The 26,076-nt window shown below is 50.9% G+C and overlaps 11 protein-coding genes across 11 annotated transcripts; 5 read left to right on the top strand and 6 right to left on the bottom strand.

Annotated features, from left to right (window-relative positions):
- Nucleotides 1-598: 598 nt before the first annotated feature.
- AFUA_6G04280 (uncharacterized protein) lies at nt 599-1,911 on the top strand (the record flags this gene model as incomplete). Its single annotated transcript, XM_742557.2, has 4 exons — nt 599-751; nt 820-1,192; nt 1,263-1,348; nt 1,441-1,911. 4 exons carry the CDS (start codon nt 599-601, stop codon nt 1,909-1,911), a joined length of 1,083 nt encoding a protein of 360 aa, XP_747650.2.
- Nucleotides 1,912-2,184: 273 nt separating this feature from the next.
- AFUA_6G04270 (putative MFS sugar transporter) lies at nt 2,185-5,075 on the bottom strand. The gene is made up of 2 exons (XM_001481401.2): nt 3,437-5,075; nt 2,185-3,377 (listed from the first exon to the last, which is right to left on the bottom strand). The coding sequence occupies exons 1-2, from the start codon at nt 3,990-3,992 to the stop codon at nt 2,278-2,280; spliced, it is 1,656 nt and encodes a 551-aa protein (XP_001481451.1). The 5' UTR covers nt 3,993-5,075; the 3' UTR covers nt 2,185-2,277.
- Nucleotides 5,076-5,522: 447 nt separating this feature from the next.
- Nucleotides 5,523-6,263, bottom strand: AFUA_6G04265 (uncharacterized protein; the record flags this gene model as incomplete). The annotated part of the gene is made up of 1 exon (XM_001481400.1): nt 5,523-6,263. The coding sequence occupies one exon, from the start codon at nt 6,261-6,263 to the stop codon at nt 5,523-5,525; it is 741 nt and encodes a 246-aa protein (XP_001481450.1).
- Nucleotides 6,264-6,893: 630 nt separating this feature from the next.
- Nucleotides 6,894-8,014, bottom strand: AFUA_6G04260 (ribosome biosynthesis protein MAK16; the record flags this gene model as incomplete). The annotated part of the gene is made up of 2 exons (XM_742559.2): nt 7,906-8,014; nt 6,894-7,806 (listed from the first exon to the last, which is right to left on the bottom strand). The coding sequence occupies exons 1-2, from the start codon at nt 7,965-7,967 to the stop codon at nt 6,894-6,896; spliced, it is 975 nt and encodes a 324-aa protein (XP_747652.1). The 5' UTR covers nt 7,968-8,014.
- A 136-nt stretch (nt 8,015-8,150) lies between these two features.
- AFUA_6G04250 (FAR11/STRIP family protein) lies at nt 8,151-12,009 on the bottom strand. The gene is made up of 5 exons (XM_742560.3): nt 9,753-12,009; nt 9,590-9,702; nt 9,355-9,524; nt 9,175-9,304; nt 8,151-9,124 (listed from the first exon to the last, which is right to left on the bottom strand). The coding sequence occupies exons 1-5, from the start codon at nt 11,709-11,711 to the stop codon at nt 8,293-8,295; spliced, it is 3,204 nt and encodes a 1,067-aa protein (XP_747653.2). The 5' UTR covers nt 11,712-12,009; the 3' UTR covers nt 8,151-8,292.
- Nucleotides 12,010-12,189: 180 nt separating this feature from the next.
- Nucleotides 12,190-13,225, bottom strand: AFUA_6G04240 (phosphatase PAP2 family protein; the record flags this gene model as incomplete). The annotated part of the gene is made up of 3 exons (XM_077804970.1): nt 12,190-12,837; nt 12,902-13,091; nt 13,178-13,225. The coding sequence occupies 3 exons, from the start codon at nt 13,223-13,225 to the stop codon at nt 12,371-12,373; spliced, it is 705 nt and encodes a 234-aa protein (XP_077661106.1). The 3' UTR covers nt 12,190-12,370.
- Nucleotides 13,226-14,538: 1,313 nt separating this feature from the next.
- Nucleotides 14,539-16,401, top strand: AFUA_6G04230 (RBR-type E3 ubiquitin transferase; the record flags this gene model as incomplete). Its single annotated transcript, XM_742562.1, has 1 exon — nt 14,539-16,401. One exon carries the CDS (start codon nt 14,539-14,541, stop codon nt 16,399-16,401), a length of 1,863 nt encoding a protein of 620 aa, XP_747655.1.
- Nucleotides 16,402-16,845: 444 nt separating this feature from the next.
- On the top strand, nt 16,846-18,584 carry AFUA_6G04220 (NAD(P)/FAD-dependent oxidoreductase). The gene is made up of 2 exons (XM_077804969.1): nt 16,846-17,135; nt 17,221-18,584. The coding sequence occupies exons 1-2, from the start codon at nt 16,934-16,936 to the stop codon at nt 18,408-18,410; spliced, it is 1,392 nt and encodes a 463-aa protein (XP_077661105.1). The 5' UTR covers nt 16,846-16,933; the 3' UTR covers nt 18,411-18,584.
- An 18-nt stretch (nt 18,585-18,602) lies between these two features.
- On the top strand, nt 18,603-21,574 carry cwh41 (mannosyl-oligosaccharide glucosidase; the record flags this gene model as incomplete). The annotated part of the gene is made up of 7 exons (XM_742564.2): nt 18,603-18,967; nt 19,040-19,516; nt 19,578-19,735; nt 19,783-19,828; nt 19,894-20,272; nt 20,355-21,264; nt 21,326-21,574. The coding sequence occupies exons 1-7, from the start codon at nt 18,718-18,720 to the stop codon at nt 21,572-21,574; spliced, it is 2,469 nt and encodes an 822-aa protein (XP_747657.1). The 5' UTR covers nt 18,603-18,717.
- Nucleotides 21,575-21,701: 127 nt separating this feature from the next.
- Nucleotides 21,702-22,449, bottom strand: AFUA_6G04200 (MMtag domain-containing protein; the record flags this gene model as incomplete). The annotated part of the gene is made up of 2 exons (XM_742565.1): nt 21,702-22,350; nt 22,412-22,449. The coding sequence occupies 2 exons, from the start codon at nt 22,447-22,449 to the stop codon at nt 21,702-21,704; spliced, it is 687 nt and encodes a 228-aa protein (XP_747658.1).
- Nucleotides 22,450-22,626: 177 nt separating this feature from the next.
- Nucleotides 22,627-26,061, top strand: AFUA_6G04190 (uncharacterized protein). Its single transcript, XM_742566.2, has 6 exons — nt 22,627-23,021; nt 23,073-23,080; nt 23,133-23,178; nt 23,234-24,048; nt 24,103-24,887; nt 24,960-26,061. The coding sequence occupies exons 1-6, from the start codon at nt 22,917-22,919 to the stop codon at nt 25,742-25,744; spliced, it is 2,544 nt and encodes an 847-aa protein (XP_747659.1). The 5' UTR covers nt 22,627-22,916; the 3' UTR covers nt 25,745-26,061.
- The last annotated feature ends 15 nt before the right edge of the window (nt 26,062-26,076 follow it).

Raw genomic sequence — 26,076 nt, 5'->3', positions numbered from 1 at the left:
TAGCACTTACATGGTTGATCTGGCATGACACTGCCGGGTGCACTAGGCTAGCATTGAATGTGCTTGGAGCTGACAAGAGCATCCGTCTAGATTACTTGCCTCGTTGGTTGTTTCTAAAGACCAGAGTACGGATGACGTGGGGCTACGGGACCAATGATATATACCAAAAGGGAACGACGAACTCTGTCAACAACAGACTAGAAATTCGGATACTATAGCCGATACGTGCACGGGGCTCTAGGCTGTCCCGGCGACTAGGTGGCTGGATTCAGAAGGAGTCGGACTGGGTCTCGCCCCCCCGAAAAAGGCGAAATGCTCGTGGAGTGAGTTAACTATAGCGCCCCTTACCTTAGAAGCTCGCCATCCATCCCGATAGGGTTTGTAAGAGTTCTTCGTTTCAGTGGGGCAGGCCAGGGGTTTGTGAGGTGTGTCAAGTTTATTATTACCTGACGAGGGTTCATCTTTTGCTTCCTTTTCTTTTTCTCTTCCTTGACGGTACCATTCTGTTCTATACGTGTGACCATGCACAGTTCTTCGGTGTTGGATAGGTGACATTGGCTAGCCAGTGTCGTATCCAAGTCTCAATTAAAAGAAGACAATGAACGATATTCCAAACCCGCACGGAACGGGCCTGGTAGTCCTCATATGGATTCTGACAGGCATCTCAGTGGTCGTGGTCTCTCTGCGCGTCCTGGCCAAAACGAAGATTCGCCAATTCAGGATAGACGATGTCGTGATGATCGTTGTGCTGGTACGTTGCCTCTGGGTCTCTACACAAAAGACTAGTTTCCCGTCTGACGGTACCAACACTATCCGTAGATCCTAGGTATCATCTCCGGGTCCCTGCACACCACCGCAGTTAAATACGGATACGGTCTACCGGACGCAACCGTCCCCGAACCTGTCGCGACGACGGGTCGAAAATTCTACATTATAGGACTGGCCTCTCTGATCCTTTGCTCAGCCGTCGGCCGCGCCGCCTTCGTGCTATACCTCCTAGCCATCCTGGGCGGGCAGAAAGGGCGGCGCATCATCTTGACGGCTCTGGCTATCTTGGAGATGGTTTTTAATTCTGTGTCCGTCATCTTAATATTTGCCACTTGCACGCCTGTGTCCATGGTCTGGGATTACGCGGCTGAGGGGACCTGCACGGCAACCTCCATCCAGGTTAACTTTGGATATTTCCAGAGTAGTACGTCTACGTCCCATAGCTGACTCATAACGTCAGCCAAGTGAACTGACGATGCGATGCGATGCCTCAGCATTCAATGTCTTCGTCGATCTGTACCTAGCCGTCTTCCGACCTATATCTTCTGGCATCTTAAACTCAAACTCGGAATCAAAATCAGTTTGGTGGTCCTCATGAGCAGTGGCCTTGTGTAAGCCTCCCTTCCAGCTTCTTCCCCATCCCCCGGGCCCTGTGCTAATGTTGATGATAAGCGCGATGGCCGGCGCTATCGTCAAAACCGTCCAACTCCCGAGATCTACAACGACGCCCTAGGCGGCACAGTCAACCTCCTCCGCTGGGGCTACATCGAAGCAGACCTGGTGATCATCACCGCGTCGCTGCCTTGTCTCCGCTCGGTTATTCTCTCGGGATTCCACTATATGACGAGTAGCGGACACCGGTCTCGCTCGTATGAGCTTGGCGCAGCGTATACGGGGACGCACGCGGGGACGGCGTCAGTTACAGCGCAGGCGACTTCGCATCGGAAGACTGATTCGCGGTTACGTGGGATGCTGTCGACCAGGAATCGGGCCGATGATGGGGCAAGTGTTGATCGTATACTCGGTAGTCGAAATAGTCTCGATGGGGTGGAGACGGGTGGGAGTAGTCAAGAGGGGTCGGCTGGGATTCGGAAGCAGGTTGAGGTCACTGTTGTTGCGGATGATCGTAGGAAGGGTGTATAGACATGAGATTTTGTATTGTAGAATAGACGCTATATACCAAGGTACTTGAATATTTTAAATCTATCTCAATGTCTGACTCTCTAGTGATTCTACATCTGTCTTTATCTCACGGTCCCAACTTACATTCATTGCATACCTCCAAACAATAAGAGATTCACCAAGGACAGGGGCAACCGGGTGGTGATGCTCAGGGAATACTTATTTTTTCCATTCCTAATAGCTTGACGTAAGCTAACGTATATATATATATATATATATATATATATATATATACAATTTGAATACATATCATCATCTAAACCTCATGACATGCGTAATGCAGGCATAACAATATAACACTGTATACGCACATAAACTCACGGTCATCTACAGCCTAGGACTAGGGCTAAAGACCTTTCTGAAGCGCAAGTGAGACAGGTCGCGCATGATCTCGACAGTGCTCTTGATGTTCTGTTTGACGATAACAGAGGTAGGCTTGGAGAAAAGCTCGTCAATCTCCTCGAGGGACTTGTTCTTGGTCTCGGGCATGAAGAGGACCTGGTAGAACCAACCCAGGACGGCGATACCTCCGTAGAAACCGAGCGTGAGACCGATACGAGTCATCGAATTCATCATCGCGGTAAAGTTGTAGGTGACGATGAAGGAGCACAGGAAGAGGTTGGCGTCCGCAGTGGTCATGCCGTAACTCCGGAGATAAGTGGGGAAGACCTCGGCGGGAATGACCCAGGTCAAGCAGGCATAGGAGCCGAAGAACCCCATGTAAAGGATGATACCGGTCAAATAGAGACCTTCAGCCGTGGCCGGATAGGTCTTGTAGTCGATGGTGTAGCCTGCTCCCACGAGCACCAGACCGATGAAGAAACCAGGAAGCATAACGTTGGCCCAGTAGCGTCGACCGAACCGCTCCATGTACAGCACTGCGGGAATAGTACCGATCAACAGGGATCCACCTCCAACGAGCGACATATAGACACTGGTACGGTCATCGAAGCCGATCTTCGTCATCAGAACACCCATGTAGTACATAACTGCGTTCACACCCGTAAATTGACCGAGGAATACCATGATGTTGGCGTAGATCATGGCGCGGCGAGCCCGGCCATTAGTGAAAAAGTCCAGCCAAGCCCACTTCTTCGTGTTGGCTTGTTCTTCGTTCTCCGCGGCGACAGCTTGACGCATGCCCAGAAATTCCTCCTTGGACTCGTAAGAGTCGAAGCCGCGAATGCGCTTCCACACACCATACGCCTCGACCGGTCTTCCCTTGTGCATCAGGTAACGGGGGCTCTCAGGCATGAAGAGCATACCGACCAGAAGGATGGTTGAGAAGACCAGGGAAGAGCCGAGAATGTAGCGCCAGTCGCCGGCGACACCAAAGAACATCGCGGCAACTGCATAGCCGAGGACCTCACCAAAAGCAATGTTCAACTGATACAAAGAGACCAGGTTACCACGGATCTTACCGGGGACTAGATATCAGTCAGTAACCGTGCTTCGCCAAAAATTGAAGCGAAACGAGGAAGCATACCAGACTCGGCGACGTAGACAGGGACAGTACCACCCTCAAGACCGACACCCATGCCAAGAACGAATCGGCCGCCGAACATCATGCCAAAGTTGATGGCGCCGGCTTCGAGTCCAGCACCGATAGTGTAAAGGATGCAGGAGACAATGATGGCCATGCGCCGACCAAGGAACTCGTTGCATGGACCAAGGATCAGGGCACCACCGACGGCACCAAGTGGCATACCGGCGTTGACCAAACTAGCTTGCGAGGCGGACAGATGCAAAGCCTTGGGCATGGTGAGGTTCGCACCGCTGATCAACGACTGATCCAGACCAGAGAGTAGACCACCCATAGACGCAAAGGCGACCAGAACGTAAGTGAAGTAAGCGGGGTTGGCGAAAGTGAGCTCAAGCCGAGACTGTTTTACGCTGCCGAGCTGTGCTTCCAGCTGCTGGAGCTCAGCATCCATGGCAGCTTCGTTGAAAGCCTCGGACTTGAGGTCATTTTGAATATCATCCATCTCTTCGGCGACCTCCTTGTGGTCGTCGAGAGGAACCTCAACATCTTTAACAGCCATGACGGGCGAAGGAGAATGATTAGAAAGGAGATGGGTAGCCAGAGGTAGGTAAGTGTACAGAAGACCTTCACCTATGGAGGTTTTACCTAAAGTAGAACGGGGAAAGGGGAGGACCTGCCGTTCCCTACAAAGACAGTCTTCTAGATAGGAAGAGGTCAACCGCCTGTAAAAAGGACGTCGGAGAGAAGAACATTTCAAACGAGGGAAGGGAAGAAGAAACCCGGGGGATATTTATACGGGCACGGCATCCCGGGGTACAGTCCTGGGCCGTGGAGTGACGGTCATCACGGGTTTAGGGCAGGAATCAAGCGGGACAGACTTCACCGGGGGAAGTGGGGACAGAAACAAAACCAGAGAAAAAAAAAGGCAGTGTAACTGATGGAACAGGGTACTTCGAACTCTCCAGACCTAGAACAGCAAGACACCATTTCCGGCACGGTGGGGGGAATGGCCGAAGCTTAAGGAATGATGATCACCATCACGGCCAATGACCAATTGATGTGGTGGTGTGGTGCTCATCCTCGAGGCATTTTGAGCCAGTCTTCCCCCCTCCTATCGGTCATTTGCACCTAGCAGTAACTCGATGAACTCAATAAGTGCCATCCACATACTTTGACAATCGTGCAAAGAAAGCGGACACGTGAAACAACAAAGGTTGGGGAACGAGGCGCATCCCCGTGGAGACAAAGAGTCGGTTGGTGTGGAGATCTGGAGAAAAAGAAGTGGACTGTGGCCGACTCAGGACGCGACTAGAAAACTCGATTCATGTAGTGCAACCCAAGGCACACGACAGCCAGTCAGAGCCAAATCTTGACCTCCCACGAAGCCATCCCGAAATGTCGGCGACACTTCGGTGGAATTCAATCCAATTGCATCACCTGTTTGTAGTCAACCCTCTGACGGCTGCCAGTTAGCTAATGCGAATGAGGCATTTAACGCTGGCCGATCCCGAAAATGTGCAATTGCTGAATCAATCATCCGGCGAAGTGCCGGCCCTACCGGGATGTTGATTGCTCGCTGAACGCCACCAAAGACGGACACAATCCGAGACGCATCAGCCAAGAAAGGCTGCACTTGCCCTCGAAACGTACCCGAGAGTTTCATTCGTCGTGGTGGGTTCAAGATTCCGTGCCAAAAGGCTTAGTGTGGTGTCCCAGAAGATCAGACCACGAAAAGGAACAACCAAGGAACAATTCAGCCGTGGGGGGCTAAGGTCACGTGCCTACAAGCCAGTACACGGACGGAATCCTGAGCAGTCAATGGCCCTTCAAAGCTTTCACAATGAGACAGTGAATAGTAAATAGATTCGAATAGAAGTAATGTTTGATGATGTGGAAAAAAAAATAATTACAGAAACAAGCAAGGATGGCCTAACGCTCCGTACAGACTTCTTCACGACGAAAGAGCTCAGACAGACACCATCCAGCGATGTCCGTCTCGAATGTGGGCTCGAAAGTTAGTAGTAATATCACGACATAATAACTACATTCAGTGGCCGCTGAGGGCAGCACCCCCAGTTCCCCCTCCCTCTTACCGCCGTCCCGGCATCCCAACAGGCTTTCGCACACTCGGATCTGGACCTCCCCCGTAATAAGGTGACCCCGGCCGACTGCCGCCCGGAGGAGTCTGGGCCGGGCTAGGCGACCGCCCTCCATGCAGGCGCGCTCGGAGTCTCTCCTGCGCAGACGCAGCCCTCTCAAGAGACGCCTGGCCGGATGCGATCGTCTGATATGATCCCGCACGCTGACTGGGGAGAGGTCGTGCCCCAGGTGGATGCGCAGTCGGCGGTGTCGGTGATCCTGAGGGAGGTGTAACCACTGAGCCAGAAGGAGCGCTGTGCACCGTCGACAGCGGGGCGCCTGCGCTCCCAGGTGCCAGACGTCCTCGTCGCAAACTGGCCGTTTGTGATGCTGGTGGTTGTTGAGAAGCTCCAGAGTCTCCCCATAGATCGCTCAGCCCGCCACCGCGTCCCGGGGCTGAGGTTGTGCCCGCTGAGCCGTGTCCGTAGGTGCCTGGCTGAATCTGAGTGGTTGCGATGGTTCGGGAAGGTGCGGGTGCTGGAGCTTTAGGGTCCGGAGGGAGCCATGATGGAAAGGGCCGGCCTTTCTCTGTGTAGTAGGCACGCAGAACATTGGAGATGTGAGAGCAGTCTTCGTTTTCTGGGTCGTCGGCCTCATCTCCAGAAGTGATGGCACGGCGGAGAGAGTTGAGTCGCGTGCTGATGTTGGAGATTGCTGACGACGAGGTAATCGAAGAGAAGTAGGAGGTCATTATTCAGTGATTTGAATTCGCCGGACGAATATGTGCAGAAGCTAGACCGGTAGCGAAAGAAGGTCCAATTTGCACGGTGGCGGGGTTGGAAGCGATTCGGACGGAGAGGATGGAAGTATTAATTACGCTCGACGGTAGGTCAAGGTGCAAGTCCAAGATAATGGGATTGCGTGAACTCGAATCATCGACGGCACATTGAAACCTCGAGCTCTATGGACACCAGATGCAAGCAACTGTGGTTTCTTGCGATGAGATAGATCATCGTAGCTCTATGGAGCACGCTGGCATGTTTCAACAGCGGATCCAATTACCGCCGCACGTGAGGCCCCCCCACAAAGACCGTGGAGAAATCACTAAGACGCTAACAGAAGGTACGCTTTTAACAGTGGCAGATATTCTGACAAGACATGATGCATATTTTGATAATCTCCTAGGCTTTGTACATGTTGTCGAACAAAATGTTCTCTCGAAGCTTCAAAATCAGTCGTTAAACAAGTAGATGCAATGACTTGGTATGACATGCCCCGATCACAGGAGTAGTTGTAATGAAAAACCGAAACGCCGTGAATGTAGCTCAAACAGATTACTTTTTTTCTATATCCGTCACTTCCTTCACGAATATGATCCCATCTAAGCCAGGATGCTCTCCTTGCCCGCTCCTTCGGTTTCGTATTCGATCTCGACCCGAGGACCCCTCTTCCGAGGCTTCACTTGTGGTGCAGCACGCTTTCTCTTGGCCCCAGGCTTGGGTTTCTTTGTCTCCTCATCGCTGGACGCCTCCTCTGAGCCGCTCTCCTCGTCACTGTCCTCATCCTCCTCGTCATCATCATAATCACTCGAGTCGTCGGCCGAGTCTCCACCCAACCAGTCCTCGATATCCTCGAGATCCTCGTCGTCCTCAAGATCACTGACATACTCCACCTCACCAACGCCCTCTTCCTCTTCATCCTCAATCTCTTCACCGTCGTCGAGATCCTCATCCCGCTCACCCTCACCTGTGCGCTCCAGACCGCGCAGGACCTTTTTCCAGATCCCCTCCTCAACATTAAGCGGCCGGTCACCGTACGCGCCGCTCCGTAACCGCTCAATCAGCTCACGCTCAATCGCCCGCTCAACCTTGGCCGCAGACTCCGCCTTGCGCTCTCTCGTCTCCTCCCTCCGCCGGATCTTAGGCGCCAGCTTCGGCACAATCTTCTCACCCAGCCGCTCTTCCTCCTTAGCGATCTTCCGCATCCGAATAGCCACCTGCGTCAGCCGCGTGAGACGCTGCTTGCACTTATGAATTAGAAACTTGGGCCAGTAGATCAGCCGCTCGTCGAGCTGCTCGAGCGCCTTGGCGTAGTTGGACGATAATCTGATCCGCTCCCAGAGCTTGCTGGGCATGTGGGCTCGTTCGATCGTCTTCATGTACAGGTACATGACGCCGGTCTCCGGATCCGACCGCACGGTAGCGTACCGGGAGTTGGCCAGCGGGCAGGACTGCCGATTGCAGAGACCGCTGACATTGTATTCATTGCGGCAGAAGTTTTGGCCTTTAGTTGTCCTGGATCGTGCGGGATTAGTACGTGCGTAAATTCATCGGATGAGATCTTGTTTTTCGCGTGCGGCGAATTCGACGAGCATTCGCTGGGTCTTCACTCACTTGAGCTTGTAGGAGCAGAACTGCTGGTTGATAACCTGCCAGACAATCTCGTCGGAAGACATGATATTTGACTCCGGCTGCGATGTGCACCGGATTGGACCTGCCTTGCCTGTTCAGAGGTAGAATGGTTTTCTGTTGACCTGATGGATCGAAAGCTGATTTTCTCCGCAAGAAAAAAAAAGTTGCGGTAGCAAGAGCTCACGTGATCTGGCGCTTATCGATTGCCGGCTTATCGTTATCAACTGATCTATTTGTTCGTCTGTTCTATCACGGCCAACTGATACTCTACCACTATACTACCGAGGGGTATATATTCCACACTTCATGACGGCCATTCCAACAAAATGTAGCGGCAATATGTTTCTCAACGCTAAAAAGATATTTACATCACCATCCTTCCATCTGCAAGGGGCCACCGTCCCATTCCGTCCCATTCATCATGACCCCGTTGGCAGCCATTTCCGCTTCCTCATTCATCATTTCCTCACCTGCAAAACCCCAACCCATAGCTTCCAACTCGCGTACAAAGAAGTCCCGCTCTTCTTCCATCATGGACGCTCCTTCTCCGCCGCCCATCACGTCCTTGTATCGACGTAGGTGCCACCAGTGTGTCAGCCCTCTGAGGGCTTGTTCCAGGGGCAATGCCTCCTCCACTTCTGCGTCAATATCCGACCCAGCCAGCCAGTCATCCCGTAGCTCTGGGCGGCAGTATAAATAGATTGCAGTGATCACGCGCATGTTGCTCTGGCGCCACTTGCGGCCACAGTAGGGCACCTGAGACTTGAACAATTTCAGGGTGTAGAATCGCAAGTGAGGATCAGGAATCTTGAGCCCCTTTCGTAAGATGGTGCTGGACTTGTACTGAACGAGGAGCAGACATCTGTGTGCCTTGTCGCGGGTGATCTTCTGCATGATGTGGAGGTAATTGATGGCAGAGAAGAAGTTCCGAAACGAGAACACCGTGATGGGCTCTTTCGGCGGAGGGGCTGTCGGGAATCCCAATTCGTCAACTTCAGGACGATGAGCGCCTTCTACCAGCTCAGGGAGAGCCTCCTGGGGAGACGGTGGTCGCACTGAGGAGGTGCCAGGATCCGTGTCACGACGGTGCCGAAGAATAGGCGGGGGCACAGCTTCATCATCACTCGGTGACGAGTCCTCCTCTGAGTTATCGGCTGAATTCGGCGGTTGATCAGAATGAACATGACAAAAGTGAAAGAAACTGCTCAGAGTTAGTGACTTAACCGTGATCAGTATTTGACGAGCACCTACCCTAGTTCTTCACGATCGTTCTTCTGTGCTATCGCCTGGTCGATGTCTTGGTGCGCGAACATCTTCAAAATCAGGGGTAAGTAGTTCGAATCGAGCAAAAGCTGCGTCATATACTCAAACTTTAATATATCTACAGCCTGTTAGAGACCATGTCACATAGGCCTCGAACTTGTAACTTACGAGATCTCTTGAACCACTTCAACATGAGCAATAAAGATCCCGATATAGCCTTCCCTGTAATTTCTCGTAGGCGAATGTTGTCAAGCTCCTCAATGGCAGCATCGGCATTAAAACTGTCCGAGAAGCTATTAGGTGCAGCTGGGAATCCATTGACGGCCCCGTAGCCATCACTAACCATCAAGTCAGCAATTTCCTTGTTCTTCCTGTGTTTGTCAACAGAGTGTCTGCTACGTACCTCATAGCATGTCCATTCTGACCACTCGCCGGATTGACCATAGCGCTGACATTGGTCAGAATGATCTTCAAGAAGACGATTGTGATCGACTGTAGATGCACCAAGACTTGGGACTATCAACGCATGAGTGTGTCATTCATGTTGAAGAGAGGGGAACACGTACGTAGAACGATTCGACAGCATCTAGTCGGCGCTGTATGTCATCATTATCGGTCTCCCTCTGTGGGGCCCAACTGTGACTCGACTTTTTTCTCCCCTCTAAAACCAGGTTTTCCAGGTCCTCAGCAAGTTCACCAGATGGGTCCTCGTCTGAGCTAGGTGAGTTCTCGTCAAGATACCAACCGCGGTCATATTTCATGAAACGCTCCCTTTCTTCCCACAGCTGGCGCATGGCTCTAGTCATCTTAACGTGGGTGGAGAAGAGCTTTCCGGCTTCAATGATTGACGCCGGAACATCACTTCCTTCCCACCGCTTTCCCACGAGGGCATCTTGCCGTTCAGCGCTGCCTTTTCCGCCGATATCATTGCTCGAGTCATCCAAAGGAGGATACATAAAAGGAAAGTTCTGGTTCGTCTGGTAATTCTGCTTCTTGCCCGCTTTACCGCCGGGTCCTATAGGTGATGGTGGAGGTGATGGTGCTGGTGTAGCGATGTGGACAGACTGATGGAGGATAGAACCGTTTCCACCAGCCACAGAGGGACCTACTCCGGAAAAGAGACCGGTAGATGAACTGGTGCGGCTAGGATGCTGAGGAAGAGGAGGGAGAATAGAGTTGTTTTCAAGCTCCAGAGGAACGACAGGCAGTGGGGGGTTGTAAGCAGGGTATTTTGATGTGATCTCTTGCCGGAACAGGTGATAATCCAGGGGGGAAGCAGTCAGAAACGGTGTCCTTCGGTTGGGAGAGTTTTCCCGTGCTTCCATTCGCGGCTCCAACTCTTCCTTTGCTTTCTTCAAGCTATCACTTCCCCCAAAGAAAAGGAGAAGACACTTCCAGAAAAGGAGGATGATTCGCGTGAGCGGAATGTTTGCTGAATCATCCCACCGCAGTCGCGCAATGACTTCGACAAGAAAGACTGACAAGTTAGGCTTCAGTCCCATGAGCGCATCTCGCAGGGAAACATCTTGAGAATGTTTCTCTTGTCTTCGGCCAATCTCTACGACTATGTATAAAGCCGTAAGCACAAGGTTCACCTCATGTTCTGACGCAGCAACATTTGCGGAATCCGAGTGCGAGTCCAGGCCGTCCGATTCGGGATTGTATGAGCTCCGATTCTTCTCAAGAGCTTTGCACAGGCAACTGAGCAATGGGCCAAGTCCTGAACACTCATTGACAAGCTCGGCATTTCTCTGCATCCATATGATTTGCAGTGATTTTGAGTTGGGCGTATCTGTGACTGCCTGCGGGGGCAGATCTTCTGGGTAGTCAGGGACTGCTTTTCCAGCAGTACTACCCCAGATACCAGTCAATGCATAGCAAACAACCTCTAATGCTTCGGTACGAGAAGAAATGTCTCGATCCGGTAGCCCGTTTATTATCTGCTCCATGAAAGATTTGCGTAAGTCATGAGGAGCATCAAGCCAAGGTAGCCGATCGGAAACCGCAGACTGATTCTCACAGAAAGAAGCCCATTTTCGCTCAAATGTAGACTTCATGCCAAGGAGCATTATCCGATCAAACTCGCTGTACTGAAACCATTCTTCGATTTCTTCCACAAGAGGCTGGGAGTCAGCGTACTCGAATGCATAAGCAGGTTGATTGACCTTGGGCATATCCTGAACTATTTGTTTTAATTGAGCCAGACTCAGCGAGTCTGGCGGTCTGTCCGGCAGTTGCTGCACCGGGGCAGGAGGCGGAGGCTGTAAAGGAGGCGGGGGAGCTGATACATTCCGACGCAGTTCTGGACGCCTCGATGGGTTGGGTCTTTGCTCTTGCGATTCATTTGGCCCAGCAGACGTCGCTTTGGAAGCTTGCTCCTGTCGCAGGCCTTGTGCGACCTCTTCCATCAACTGATCATCTGACACAGTTGTGATGTCGGTTCCTGTTTGATCGACCTCGTCGGCCTTAACAATATGATGTTCCTCCATTGTGGGGTCAGAAGACGCAATGGAATCATCCATCATTGAGCTCTAGAAGTGGTCTCAATGTTTCGAGGAACTGGCTTAGGACAAAGACGGAAAATGTTACTGTAAAGCCATACTATCATGGTCTCTCCGAGCAAACTGAAATCAAAAGATGAGGGGCAGGGAAAGAAATACGGATAGAAGCCTAAGTCTTCCACTGAGGAAAATTTCTGGATAATTCAAGCGGCCAAGCATCGCTATTAGTCCTCAAGATTCATCCTGTGGGATTCCACCTCTGCACATACGACGAAGCAGTTGACAGATCACTTATGGCGGCGGACAGTCCACGCGCACCCACCGCTGAGTGTGTCACGTGATCCTATACATATTTTGAGACGACGGGAACAACTTTTTGGACCAGGACATGACTCGAGAAAGATTGAGAGATGCTAAATTGACTGCGATGACTTTGCTTCTTGCGAAGAACTACCTAGAAGCATGCAGCTGCAGGGCAGTGCGGACAGAGCAAAAGCAGGATTGTTCTTGACATGGGAAGTATATCGCCATCAATTCTAAGTTCTTTGGAGTTCACACACTGCTTAAGGTAAAATTCAGTTCTATATTATCTCACAAGCACACTGGAAGCTAGGGTATCATATAGAAACCCATACACGGGCGATCGACCTGCTATGACAGCAGGTCCATGAAGTCTCCAAAATTCAATCAGATTTGGTCGACGGTTGATCACTGTGACCTCGCCCCTTCAACTTTCGCTGCCTTACCCATTGGAGCCATCCGGCTTCTGCGAGATCCTGACTTACCACTAAGTCGCGAAGTCTCAAGAATTGGGATATTCCCAGATCCAATACCCAATCCACATAACCCTCCGTCCGCAAAAAGCTCGTAGCCACAAACCAGGATACCGCACACAGAACGCCAGCAGCACATCCTGCTAGCACCTGTTTTGGAGTATGATAGTTCAAATAGATGCGGCTGGTGGCCACCGCGCCAGCCCCGAGACACACTCCCGCAGCGAGTGCCATCCGCATGAGAAAATAGGATGTCGTATCAGGCTTTGGAACGGTTGGAATATGTCGGACGAGGAGGAACAGAGTCAGGTAGACAGCGAAATATGTGACAAATTGGGCGTGGGACGATGGCATTCCGTAGCCTTTCCCAAGCATTTCTAGATAAGGTCAGTCTTTAGCCTACGTAACTTGCCGCGTGTATCCTCTGCTCCTATCACATACGCTTTGGCCTTTCCTCTTTGATAATTCGCTTGAGCACAAAATTGAATGCCTCACAACCCATTTGCCCAGAAAACATGAGAATTACCTCCATTTCTCTCGAAGCCCAGATCAGTGTCACGTAGGCCACACATAGCGCTTGGGGTACAAGGGCGAGCCAGGCCGAAAGTAAGGAGAGCGGGTCTTCAGGGTTCTATGAACATGAAGTATGGAAGTCAGCATTAAAGTTCTGCTCGAGATAACCGGCCGCGATTGAGTCCTTTCCGAACAGAGACTCACATAATGCACATGGGTTAACGACAGCGATGCCAGTGGTGTATCTTCCATATTGTCTGTTATGTGTATACAATAGATAGGCAGCTTGACTATCTATTTGGAAGGATTGGTGTAAGCACCTGCACTGCACCCGTGAAGTTGATGATAACTGATAGGAATCTCGACCGATGATACTCAAGTGGTATACATCATGAAGAGAGTGTGCAGTGTGATACGAATCAAAAATGCCGCCGTCACCTGGGGTTTACAGCGCAATTTAGGCTTCAAACATTCTCGGTGCTGGTCGACTTTCATTGAAACACGGAATACTGTGGTTGTTCTCGATGGGTCTGATAAAGAGCGATAACCGTGGCCGTGCATGGCCGCTGCTTTAACCACTCTTATCACATGAACGAGATCCTGCTGAGGCTTTAAAAGCAGCACTGGGAATGAGGGGAAATAACATCAGATAATGAGTCGAAGATAAGACGCGAAATATCGGAAATCTAACCAGAGAAAAAACAAGGTAAAAAGTAAACAGGTACCTCTCAGTAGTGGAAATCAGTCAACATGTCTGTCATCACTTTTTTGCGAAGTAGATAATTATAAGGACCGTACACCTGCACGGAAGTGAGAGCAGCGCCTGGGCAGCAATAAAACAACAACCGTTTTGCTGCCCATTGCAATCGCTTATTTTTATCAAGTCCTTTTCATGACTCACGCAGTCTCTGTTCTTTGCTCCTTTCCTCCTCTTGCTTCTTCGGAGCTCCTCTGTTGTGTCAGGTACAAGACCAGTCTCCGTCTCCCATTACTCGGCTTCTTATCTCTATAATCGAATCATGACGCACTTTTCCCCACGTTATTATCACGAAATTTTGCTCTCCCACTCATCTTCTCAGACAACTCCCTCTAGAAAACTGCAAACAGTTCAAAGACTCGCTTTGACTTCATATCGATCTCTTTGTTTGACGGGTCTGTTGCCTTCATAGGCAATTGTGATCATCCAACGAGCTTATTGTACCTGAGGAGTTGGTAGAATTCATCCATGGTCGTCTTCTCGACCGCCACGACTCGTTTTCAAGCTACCTTTGGCCTCTTTACTAATGCATAGACCCGGCTAGGATTGATCGAGTCTCCGACACCACGCTACTGTCCCCGACCCCGGGCATATCTACAATTGGGCGTCAATATAGACTATTTTTTATTTCCAGTCGATCATTGGCTCGCGAATGTTATAGACGACACGAGCGTTCCTATTTTATACTATGGTTGGGTTTGGTATAACTCCGTTCCAAACTCCGCTTCGCCACCAGATATAACCTCTGATCTCGATAATCTCCATCGGCAGATCTGCCCCCTGTTTTTGTCTCTCAGTCTTGTTCACCATGACGGGGTCCGACTTGTCGGAGGATGAACGCTCAGTCGAGCTGTCCTCCATCACTGCCATCTATCCTGAAATCAAAATAGATCCAACCTCTCCCTTCAAGGCGTCTTTGGATATACCCGTCAAACCTTCAACACCCTTACCTGTCTGCTTTGAGCAACAATTAGACGCAGGATTCCCAGAGGTTTTGACTCCTCCTACTTCCCTCGATGCCAGCGATGTCGAGCTCGGATTTGCAACTAAGGACGACGGACGGGACGTTCATACGCTCTCGTATCTCCCGCCTCTCAGACTTGAGATTGATCTCCCGGAAGGCTACCCTTCTGAAAAGGCGCCCATTTTCAGGCTCGAGACAAATCCACCATGGCTCTCACACTCGATCATCTTGCGCCTCACAGAGGATGGCAACCGTCTGTGGGAAGATTGCGGGAGGGATCTTGTTGTGTATACGTATATTGATCACCTCCAACAATTGGCAGAGACAGCTTTCAGCGTCAGCGACACGGCTGATCAGGAAGTACGACTTCCCCGTGACATCAAAATCGCATTGCTGGATTTCAACAACAAGGCAGAGCGGGAAAAGTTCGAACAAGAGACCTTCGAATGCGGAGTTTGCCTCGAGCCCAAGAAGGGATCGGTTTGCCACCGCCTTCTGCTTTGTTCCCATGTTTTCTGCGTTTCATGCCTGCAAGACTTTTACAACAATTGTATCACAGAAGGAGATGTTGACAGCGTCAAATGTCTGTCACCTGATTGCGGCAAGAAGAAAAATGATATAGCCGAGGCAGGGAACCAGTTGAAAAAGCGCAAGAAGCACGATCGAACTCTTAGCCCTAGCGAGCTGCTTCAGATACCATTAGACCAAGAGACAGTCCAGCGCTATGTCTCTCTGAAAAGAAAGAAGAAGCTCGAGTCTGACAAGTCGACGGTTTACTGCCCTCGACAGTGGTGCCAGGGTGCAGCTCGGTCCAAGAAGCATCCGAAGCCCATCGATCCCATGTCAGATGACGTTGAGTCGTCTGACGAGGAGGAAGGCTTTGTGTTTGATCCGAACGGAGATGAGGCCCAGTTGCCGCCAATGGCAGATCGTGTTGCCATCTGTGAAGATTGCAACTATGCCTTCTGCAGCGTCTGTAAGAAAGGTTGGCATGGTGAGTTGGTGCGGTGCTTCCCTCGGCGAGAGGCGGAGCTGTCAGCCGAAGAGAAAGCGACAGAGGAGTACCTAAGGCTTTACACCTCACCTTGCCCAACATGCGATGCTCCTTGTCAGAAACGTATGGGCTGCAACCATATGATATGTTTCAAGTGCAGAACCCACTTCTGTTATCTCTGTTCGAGCTGGCTCTCTGAAGACAACCCTTACCGGCACTTCAACGATATCAACAGCCGGTGTTATAATCGATTGTGGGATTTGGAGGGAGGAGATGGCATTGATCCCGAGGGCCCGGAGGCTCTACACCGAATACCTAATGATCTGGTCGTTTTTGACGAACCGAGTGATGACGAAGGTGCTCCTATCCTGGAGTTCCGTGAAGCTGAGGTTGCACACCGAAGGCGACCTCCACCTCCTGCACCTGTGCCACCGCAAGTCAACCAAGCTGCAGGTGGTCATGGTCACCGAAATCGTGGCAATGATGCGAATGTTCTGGATGCAGCAGGCAGGGCAGCAGCCGCAGAGAGGCAGGCCCAGGCGCGAGCGATAGCTGAGGTGCGAGCGCGTCCTCGGCAACATGACGGGCCAGTTGCAGTTCAGCCGCCTCGACCAGGACGAATCCATCGGCCAGGCCTCCAGAGGTTTTTGGATCTGGTTCAGAATGATCGTGAGGATGAATGGGACAGTGACGAATTGGATGACGACTTCTGACTGCCCGATATGCTCCGCACAGCAATCCAGCATTCTTGACGATCATACTAACTATCAACTACATAAACTATCACGATGATGCCCAACTGTCTCTTAAAAGACAAGATCTTTTTGCATGCACTTGTTAAATAATGATGTGATGCATATATATATGATTAGCGACTTTTTGTTTATAGCATTGCGCGTTTTGTGTCTTTTGAAAAAAGCTCTACCCGTGTGAACATATCCTGGCAATTACCTGATGTACAATGCAAGAAGCCTCCAATCTTCTGGAAGAAAGAGATGCTGAACATCCTTCTCAGTCCAACAAAACAATCATCCTGATACAATGCCCGCACCATATTCGTCAAATTCCCGAAAGTAACAAATAACACAAAACCAGAACCATCCCATACCAGTACAGGTATTTTCCGGCTGGTTCTTAGGCAGGCTACTTGTGGTAGTGGCTGTATGGTTTCCCCGGAATTATTGTCAAGCGCCCTGGAGATAGTCCTAGAGTGTAAAGTGCTTATTGAACGCTTGCGTCATAGGGATGGAGATTGCCATATATATACTCCGTAGCCGCTTTTCGTATCCCCCACACCTCCCATCCAGAGAGTGTCTAACAACGCACACGAACAACTACATCCGTAAGTGTGGCTTCCATAAGGTTTCTGCGACCCAGATTGTTGTACCTGCAAACCTGCAACGTAAGATGGCGGCTTCGAGTGAGCGTCGAGAAATTGTTATCGTCGGTATGTATGAATTATGATCTATTTGCAATCCGAACTACCCCGCACACCTTTTGAGGCGCGCAGAGCTGATATGTTGGTGCCAAAGGCGGTGGTATTATTGGATGCTGTTCCGCATATTATCTGACGCGACATCCATCATACGATCCTTCGCGCCATAGAGTGACTCTGATCGAGGCGACAGAAATTGCCGGAGGCGCATCAGGCAAAGCTGGTGGACTGCTGGCGCTATGGGCATATCCAAGCAGTATAGTTCCTCTGAGCTACAAGCTGCACGCGGATCTGGCCAAGGAACACAACGGTAAAGTAAGATGGGGCTATAGAGAGGTTGGCTGTGGACAGATTGTTGTGAAAGGCCGTCCTCTTAATGAAAAGAAGGATGTCGGCGAGAAGGACACGGGAAGCTCATTATCCCTTCAAAAGCGGAGTGATGCTGCTATTGCGAAACTACGGAAAGCCAAATTTCCGCCTGATCTGGATTGGATTGATCCCCTACTGATCAGAGGCTATGAGAGCATAAGCGACCCCGGCGAGACCGCCCAAGTCCACCCTTACCTCTTCACTACATCAATCGCAAAGCTTGCCGAGGAGAAAGGCGCAGAGATCAAGTTGGGATCAGTGACAAAAATTGGTTACGCAGGGGATGCTGTGGAATCAGTTACATACAATGATAAGGAATCCGGAGAGTCGCGCACAATTTCGGCGACGGACGTCATCATTGCCGCTGGTCCCTGGACACGAACGGTCATGCCGGAAGCTCCCATATCGGCAATGCGCGCTCACAGTGTTGTCATCCGACCGACCAAGCCGGTGAGCGCTCATACTCTATTTACGAACATTGAAATACCTGCCAACTTCGATCCATCGAAGCCCTCACGCCCCACAGTCGTGTCCCCTGAGATCTACGCCCGCCCCGATGAGACGGTATACGCTTGTGGCGAGGGTGACCAGGTTGTCCCGCTTCCAAAGACCACAGCAGATGTTGAAGTGGACCAGAGGCGGTGCCAGGACATCATCGATCAAGTGGGCAGCATATCCGATGAGCTTCGGGACGGACAGGTTTGCGCACGGCAAGCTTGCTACTTGCCCAACGTCAGCGTACGGGGAGGTCCCTTGATCGGCCACACTGGCACTAAAGGGCTCTACCTTGCTGCTGGACACACCTGCTGGGGTATCCAGAACGCTCCCGGAACCGGAAAGCTTATCAGTGAATTTGTCTTCGATGGCGATGCAAAGAGCGCCAAGATCGGGTCTCTAGATCCGAGGAACTTTCTCTGAAAGCTCTATATAGACTTAGAATCATGCCACTTTTTGGTATATCCATATTTTGAAATAATTTGTGCCTCATCGGCTCAGCTCAAGCTTGAGTTTGCTTAGCTACGTAGATACGGGGTAGAAGACAGACAGGACTTGACTTGGTACAGGAGTTTGGGCCACGTGGAGCGGAAGCCAAAAAGCTCTCCGGTTTAGGACAGATCATAGGAAGTATTGAGAAGTGAGAACCTTTAACAATTGCAAGGTCTCCATGTTATTATTTCATGCCGAATCCTGAGGTTTCTACTTTTCTTCCGATGCATTCCTAGAGATGCATTTCCCGAACTTACGTTTTCTTCTCGCGCCCTTTCTCTACAATGTCGTGGTCTCCGGTTGGCAGGCCTCCGCCGCAGACGATTTATCTGTCCTGGCCACCGAGACAGCGAAGGCCAACAACGACTCGTTATTATGGGGTCCCTACAAGTCCAATCTCTATTTTGGTGTCCGCCCTCGCATCGCAAATAGTCTTTCCGCCGGGTTGATGTGGGCTAAGGTGGACAACTATGCTACCGCGCAAGCTAGTATGTTTGGGGCACCCCAGAGTGCAATTCAGAGGGCGACTGCATTGCAATGAATACTGACCCTATTCGAAGGCTTCAGACATACTTGCGAGCAGAATGAAGGCATGGCTGGCTATGGCTGGGACGAGTACGATATCAGGAAAGGCGGCCGGCAGACAATCCATGACACCGGAAACTCCTTGGACTTGACAATCGACTTCATTAAGGTCCCTGGTGGACAACATGGCGGCAGCTGGGCTGCCAGAGTGAGAGGTATCCCGCGCGAAGACGGTTCCCCCGACCAGCCGACATCGATCGTCTTCTATGCTACTTTGGAGGGACTGGGTAACCTGGGTGTTGCGACGGAATCGGGTCCTATTGGGTACCAAGGGGACGTGAAATTGATGGGATATACAACCGAGCTTGGGGACTTCTCCATCGATGTGACGGCTGGCCCTGAAACCAACGAGCATCCTGAACATGGGCACCCGTCCTACGAGGACAAGCCGCTGGATCGCACTCTGGTCTCCAGCTCTACCATTGCGCCTGAAAACCTCTGGCAGGTGAAACGTAGGCTCAGCATCCCGAGGAATTGCTCTCTCATATGGAATTGGCGCTGACGTATGTACAGCCATTTTCTTCGCGCAGTTGAAGTCCGAAGTCAATGAGATGATACAGAGATTTGGTCAAGAGAATCCTCCCCCACCGGCGCAAGTCTTTACGATCAAGAACGCGCCCGGTGACGGAAATATTCATCTCATCCAGAAGGTGTTCAAGGGTGCTTTCGAGGTATAGTTTACCTTTTTTTTCGTCTGTGCATAGCTTACACTCCCCAGTTCGATATCCTGTTCAATTCCGGGTCTTCTCCAGATCCCGTGACGTGTAAGCTTCTCTTTCTCTTGGCCTCGCTGGCCGATCGAACGGACATGCTAATCAAAGAGATGTAGCCGACAAGCTCACCGAAGTGATCTCCAGCGCATCCCAATCATTCTCTGAACGCTTCAACAAAGTCCTTCTACCACAGTCTCCCTTCCAGACTGCAGAGTACTCTGAGTTCTCCAAGGCAATGCTGTCGAACCTAGTTGGCGGTATTGGCTTTTTCCATGGAGATGATATTGTTGACCGCTCTGCAGCACCAGAGTATGATGAAGAGAATGAAGGTTTCTGGGAGGAGACGGCCGAGGCGAGGGCGCGAGCCCAACCTGTCCATGAAGGGCCTAAGGACCTCTTTACTTGTGTCCCGTCTCGCCCCTTTTTCCCCAGAGGGTTTCTATGGGATGAGGGATTCCACCTGATACCTGTGATTGACTGGGACACGGACCTTGCGTATGTTGCTCGATCTACCTGGCCTACTTCCCTATTCCCCAATATCTGTTTGTGAAGAATCGGCCTACTGACTCAGATAAAGGCTCGAAATTGTAAAGAGCTGGCTGAATCTGATGGATGAGGATGGCTGGATCGCTCGAGAGCAAATCCTTGGCGCCGAGGCCCGTAGCAAAGTGCCACCAGAATTTACGGTACAGTATCCTCATTACGCCAACCCGCCGACTCTGTTCATGGTATTGGAGGCGTTCCTGGATAAGTTGGAGGCTAGCAAGGGCGCCTATTCTCAAAATTCCGGTGGCCAGGAGGCGCTGGACAGTCTGCGTATGACCTATCTGCAAAAACCGGAACTGGGCGAGGCATTCATCCGATCGATCTATCCACTGCTCAAGCGGCATTACTTTTGGTACAGAACCACCCAAAAGGGAGATATCAAGTCGTACGACCGGGAAGCCTTTTCCACGAAAGAAGCATACCGCTGGCGAGGAAGGTCCGTCCAGCATATTCTCACTTCGGGACTTGATGACTATCCTCGCCCACAGCCTCCCCATCCAGGCGAGCTGCATGTCGATTTGATTAGCTGGATGGGAATGATGACCCGTGCCATGCGACGTATCGCCGAGTTTGTCGGCGAGACCGAGGATGTGGAAGAATTCCGAGGGTACGAAACGGCGATTGAGCGTAACATTGACGATCTTCACTGGGATGAGGAGGCACAGACGTACTGCGATGCCACCATCGACGAGTTCGAGGAAAGTGTCCATGTTTGTCACAAGGGCTACATCTCCCTCTTCCCGTTCTTGACAGGCATGCTGGGCCCTGATAGTCCACGACTCAAGGCTGTTCTGGATTTGATCAGGGACCCAGACGAGCTTTGGAGCGACTACGGTATCCGCAGCTTGAGCAAGAAAGACGAGTTCTACGGTACTGCCGAGAATTATTGGAGAAGCCCGATTTGGATGCCTATCAACTATCTGGTGGTCAAGAATCTTTACGTGAGTAGGACCCTTCTCTGAGAGCTTGGGTTCGTACAGATAAACTGACTGTGCCAACTAGGACATTGCAATGACATCTGGTCCTCATCAAGAACAGGCCCGTGAGATGTACTCGAGCTTGCGGAAAAACTTGGTCGAAAACGTCTTTAGACAATGGAAGGAGACGGGATTTGCCTGGGAACAGTACAACCCTGAAACCGGAAAGGGGCAGCGCACCCAACACTTCACAGGTTGGACCAGCATGGTAGTGAAGATCATGTCAATGCCTGATTTGCCTGCGAACAAGCAGATAGGCCATGATGAGTTGTAAAATTATCCAAGATCATTAGAGACATTGATATACTAGAGGGAATTGATACACCTGTACACTAACATTTGCCTCCCAGCGCCCAACTCCATGTGCAAAAAGTCATTAATATGAGGCAGTCAAAAAAAACTCACCGGCGTCGATAATGATCGGAGTCATGATCCCTTGGATGTCTTCGACGATGGTCTTCTCTGTGTCTGCGGTGACCGTCTTCCCCGGCCCTTACTCTGCTTGTGGACCGCGAACTCGATCGTCTCCTCCGGTGTTCACGATCACCAGACGGGGATCTCGATCGGTGACGGTGGTTTCGATGATGACGTTCGCGGTCTTCATGATGCCTGTGGTGTCTGTGGTGTCTGTGGTCTCTGCGGTCTCTGTCTCTGTCTCTGTTGCTCTCGCGATCCCGTATACGGTGCCTTCCTGGACTCCGACTCTGCTCGCTTCTCCGTTCTCTCTTCCTATCAGCTGGATCCTGAACCGCAGTCTCCGTCTCCCTTTCCCCTAGAGGTGTAAGGTTTGCATTGGCACTCCCACTCGAGACTGGCAGGGGTAGGCCCAAGGCTCGTGCCATGGCTTCCTCCTCCGCTTGTTTGACCCGTTGTAGCTCCTCACGATCTCGTCGAGCCTGCTCTTCCGCGGTTGTCTCGCCCTTGGTATACCATTGTAGATCACGACCTTGTTGCCAGCGACCGACGGGGGCCATAAGAGAATGGCCGAGATAATTCTCACGATGTGCCGAGTCCTTCACATCAGACCATTTAAACTCGCCGCGGCCGCCACTGTTACAGTCAATATTCATGAAGTAACTACACGGTAATGAAAACTTCACGAAGTACTTACCGGCTGCCTTCTTTGCGAACACCGGCAACAAGATCCATCTTGGCTTTAGCCCGTTCGCAGAAAGCTCGGTGGTGATCGTCAACAGATGGAGACTTAGTGATCAGGTCCCTGAAGAGGCGCAGGGCACGTGCGTTTATGCCTGAGGCATCCAGATGTATTGTCTGACCTCATTGATTATCTTACCAAGAGGACGAGGTATATCGTCTAACCACCCAGTCCATTCCATACGCCGGCTTTGGACGATGTTCCTTTCTACAATCAAGACATGCCTCGAATCCATATATTTGATGTATTAGTGCGATATAACCGGGCGGTTCGGTGATGTTGTTTCCAGTTTGGTACATATACCCCTCATATTAATAGTTTGATAATACTATCATCTCTCCTCCGCTTCTCACCGTCTCGAGTCGTCAACTTTGTTTCCGTGTCTTTCAATAGCTCGGTAGAATTGCGAAAGGCTTCTCCTGACACTCTCCTGTCAGTGAATCACTGTAATTTGCCAAATATGGCGTCTCGCACCAGCCCTGATGGAGAACCTTCGGGGCCGAGGTTTCGCCCAAGAGACGGCCTACATGTCCGACCACTGAATGTCGAAAAGGGATCAGACAGGGTGTGTAGCGCAGTTGCTCCTGGATTGATACTGGCTGACTACGTTTCTTAGTTTCCTATGTATGTCCAAGCTCTGCTCTATCTCCAGAGTCTCTGACACTGACTGTCACAGGTCGGACTCTATACCTCCCCAGACCGCAACTTGGCGGAACAATCTGGTCAGTTGAATTCATTTTGAGCACGAGCAGGAATCTTATGCTGATATATCTCTAGGCTGCACTTTCTCAGCGTCGTAACTTACTGTTCGTGGCCTACAGCCATCAAATCTATGTCTGGGAGCCTGCTGGCTCATTTCAGACGCTTGGCTGCCAGCCTGAAATGATCATCACTCCTGTTATGAAAGAACCCCATAGCAGTGGCTATATATCGCCAAGCTTTCCTCATGCCATTAACAACCTTCTCGTAGATGATCTCGGTCGCGAGGAAGTGTTGCTACTAGTCACTGACTCTGGTAATGTCTGTGGTTACCGAATCGAGGCAATTTTCTCGGCGCTGAAGCGCGTCGCAGAAACCGAGGGAAACGACAAACGCCCGCTTGACGGTTCCCAGGTGGACCCATTCTTCGTTGAGTATGTGCAGGCTAGCGCCTGGGGCTTGGCTATACATAAATTTGCGCGGCTTATCGCTGTAAGCGCAAACACAGGTCTCATCACTGTATTCGCCTTTGCGCTGGTAAATCCTACATCTAAAGATGGTAGCGATGAGCTGGAGAATGAACCCGATTTCATGGATTACGATCAAACCTGGTTGGACATCAGGAGTAATGAGCAATTTGCGCAATTGCAACGACTCATGCCGGACAAGCACCGGACAAGAAACATCAAGCTCACCTACACTGGGCACTTTTCAAACATCCCGTCTGTCGGGTTCTATAACTGCGATCTTGACCCCAATGGAACATGGATGGTCAGTACCGACATCGACAACAAGCTACTTGTGTGGAAAATCTGGGAAAGCCTGGGCCCATTCAACGTCTATCACTTCAATGGATCTACCATCAGGTCGTTTCCCGAGACTTTGCGTAATGAGTAAGACAGCAGATATCCTTAGTATCGAATGACAACTTATGCTAATTTAAACAGCGCTGAAAGAGGCTGGGCTGTCCTTGCCCTTGATCCACGCACCTTTCAGCCAATCAAGACCCCAGAAGAGGCCTTTGGCGGCCAGCCTTTGCGTCGCAAGAAGCGCGGCCAGGTCGTCCTCGACATTACGAGATTGAGCAATCGTATACCAGATACTTCACATCTTTACAACTACTTTCCTCCCGCAGTCAGGTCTGAGCCTGATCATTCAGTTTTGCCTGACATCTTTGGAGCGGACTGTCGCATCAGTAATGACAGTCATACACAGGCCTATTCGACAAGGCCCAAAGGTCTTCCCCAGAACCGCAGCAGCTCATCAGACTCGGAGCCTGCTGGTGAAGGCAATCTTCCGTCAGAGGCAGCCGACAGCTTTGATCATCATGCTGCAGATGGTTCGGCTGCTGAGGACGAAGGTAATGAGTCGGATATGAATTCGGACCCAAGCCAGAGAGCTTCGAACCAGGATGCTGATGCTGTCGGATCTGGCGACAATGGGAACACAAATAGGTTCCACAACGCAAACGTCAATTTCCGGCGTCATCGTGGTCAAGGACCCTTGACGACTGCGGAATTTCTTCAGTTTGCACTGCTAGAAGCCTTAGGAGGAGACATCCCGGGTGCCGAAGAATATCTGGACGACAATCTAGATTACTCAGATATTGATGAGGACAATCAGGAAGGAGAGAGCGACGATACTGATGAGGAGATGGACGACGCCGAGGCTCGTTCCTCCGACAGTGATGCAATTTCCGACACCGGACTACCTGCATACTCGGGTTCCGATGGTATGTAGCTCAGGTTGTCCTCTGCAGTTCACTTAACAGTGGCTTACTGACAAACGCGGCTACCAACTCTAGCTCTATTTCGGTTTTATTTTCCCATCCTTCATTTTTCACAGACAGACATTCGCCTGCTTCCTCACCCTCTAGCGCCACAACCCAGTGTCGTATGTGGATCACCGCTCCGACAGGCTTTTACCAGACCTATAGTCTCCATACGGGCGTGCGATCGATTTAATATGGTCAAATGCATTCCCGAGCACGGCATAGTTGTCGCTGCATCCCAGAAAGGCCGTGCGGCTGTGATAGCTCTGACGCAATCAGAAGAAACCGGGTTGTCGTTTAGAATCGATTGGATAGTCCCATTTGACAGTCAGGAAAGGTTTGGCGAGCGTCCATTAGTGCCACTGTTAGGCATGAGCGTCAGCCCCATTCAGGGGTTTGAGATGCCTCCAGATGTGCCCTACATCCCTCGCGAGGTGGGGGACGGCAAAGAATTGCACTTCCAATTTACAGATGTGAATCACGACAGGAGCAAAACCTTCACCCCATCCTCCAATATCAAGGGAGACTCGAGAAAGATATACGCTCCCACATTTCCTTCAGGGCCCGGGCTGAGACAATCTCCCACAGAGCGTGATCAACAATACCCATCCACACTGCCTGAGTGTCACGCTAGAGCGACCCGGGCCTATCAGCCAGAGGAGCGTTGGCGAGGCTGGAATCCCTCGCGTCGATATCGGCTGCTGTTGATGTACGATGATCATACCGTAATGAGCTACGAGTTCTGGTACGATTGGAAGACGAAGTTTGTATCCGAGGAAGAGGACGAAACAGACCAAGACGACGTGCTCATTGTTTGAGGATTACTGATACCCCATTCAATCTGCACATTTGCATAGGGACGACATTCTGCATCATTCCTTTCATAAGCCAATTCATTCTGTAAAGAGGCCATCTGACATACACACAAAAACCCTCCACCTATTCATGAATGTACAAAACAACATCGCATACCTTCTGATAACTTCTGTCATCATTCCTTAGGTATAGTTCAGATGACATTGGTCAAACATGACACGAATACAAAATGCAACTAGGTTTCCATCTATGGTAATTATTTCTGCACCTGCTTAACTCTAAGGGTTTCAAATACCTAGCGTTTGTCTGTCTCCTCGCCGACCAATGCTCTCTT

This window comes from Aspergillus fumigatus, chromosome 6 (assembly GCF_000002655.1).
Source record: "Aspergillus fumigatus Af293 chromosome 6, whole genome shotgun sequence".
NCBI classification, from domain to species: Eukaryota; Fungi; Ascomycota; class Eurotiomycetes; order Eurotiales; family Aspergillaceae; genus Aspergillus; species Aspergillus fumigatus.
Note: the sequence above shows the minus strand (reverse complement) of the source record. Positions and strands in the feature narration are given on the sequence as shown.

Bases quoted from the DNA above. Each gene is read 5' to 3' on its own strand.
- AFUA_6G04220 (XM_077804969.1), top strand. From the start codon at position 16,934: ATGGAGATTGCCATATATATACTCCGTAGCCGCTTTTCGTATCCCCCA. The intron at 17,136-17,220 runs GTATGTATGAAT...TTGGTGCCAAAG, and splicing joins TCGAGAAATTGTTATCGTCG to GCGGTGGTATTATTGGATGC.
- AFUA_6G04270 (XM_001481401.2), bottom strand. From the start codon at position 3,992: ATGGCTGTTAAAGATGTTGAGGTTCCTCTCGACGACCACAAGGAGGTC. The intron at 3,378-3,436 runs GTATGCTTCCTC...ACTGATATCTAG, and splicing joins TGTCTACGTCGCCGAGTCTG to TCCCCGGTAAGATCCGTGGT.
- AFUA_6G04190 (XM_742566.2), top strand. From the start codon at position 22,917: ATGGCGTCTCGCACCAGCCCTGATGGAGAACCTTCGGGGCCGAGGTTT. The intron at 23,179-23,233 runs GTCAGTTGAATT...ATATATCTCTAG, and splicing joins CAACTTGGCGGAACAATCTG to GCTGCACTTTCTCAGCGTCG. The intron at 24,888-24,959 runs GTATGTAGCTCA...TACCAACTCTAG, and splicing joins TGCATACTCGGGTTCCGATG to CTCTATTTCGGTTTTATTTT.
- AFUA_6G04250 (XM_742560.3), bottom strand. From the start codon at position 11,711: ATGATGGATGATTCCATTGCGTCTTCTGACCCCACAATGGAGGAACAT. The intron at 9,703-9,752 runs GTACGTGTTCCC...ATGCGTTGATAG, and splicing joins ATGCTGTCGAATCGTTCTAC to TCCCAAGTCTTGGTGCATCT. The intron at 9,305-9,354 runs GTAAGTTACAAG...AACAGGCTGTAG, and splicing joins GAAGTGGTTCAAGAGATCTC to ATATATTAAAGTTTGAGTAT.